At 46.7% G+C, this 565-nt stretch overlaps 1 protein-coding gene across 1 annotated transcript; it reads right to left on the reverse strand.

Moving 5' to 3' along the window:
• Window positions 1-68: 68 nt before the first annotated feature.
• On the reverse strand, window positions 69-408 carry PHALS_00668 (uncharacterized protein; the record flags this gene model as incomplete). Its single annotated transcript, XM_024730386.1, has 2 exons — window positions 69-222; window positions 296-408. The coding sequence occupies 2 exons, from the start codon at window positions 406-408 to the stop codon at window positions 69-71; spliced, it is 267 nt and encodes an 88-aa protein (XP_024580668.1).
• Between the last annotated feature and the right edge of the window lie 157 nt (window positions 409-565).

Genomic DNA, 565 nt, shown 5'->3' on the forward strand with positions numbered 1-565 from the left:
TCAACTCGGAGATGCAGCGGACTACATGGTGACATTTAGTTCAGATGACGTTGCATTCACTGCCAGAATCAGTAGCCTGATGAAGCAGCGTCGCGTTGACTTAAAATCATCGACGTGTTCATGATTGACGTGGACTCAACATCGATTTGCGTGTCGCCATCTGATTGCGACTCTTCTCGAATACAACATGGTAGAGTTGGCGTATGAGTTGATGGGTGAATGCTACACAGTGGCCTCGTACCAAGCAAATTTCGAGACACTTGAGATCCCTGAGGACGATTTGCTTACAGCTGACCTTATATTCTCCCGAGTAGCGTATGTTCGACAAGCAGGTCGTCCAAGGAAACGACGCAGCAGATCCCATAGTGAGGTTGGCGGAAAGGCGAGGAAGCCATACAAGTGCACCATCTGTGGGGCTCGGCCAAAACAGAGCAATATGCCGATTTGCAGCTTAGGTCAAATTTTCGATCAGCATTTTCCACTCGAGAACAGCAGATCGGTTATATACACCATTGACATCCATATACACATGCATCGTTTGAAGGATGTCACTAAATATCAATAT

Source organism: Plasmopara halstedii (genome assembly GCF_900000015.1).
Source record: "Plasmopara halstedii genome assembly, contig: Scaffold_1193, whole genome shotgun sequence".
NCBI classification, from domain to species: domain Eukaryota; phylum Oomycota; class Peronosporomycetes; order Peronosporales; family Peronosporaceae; genus Plasmopara; species Plasmopara halstedii.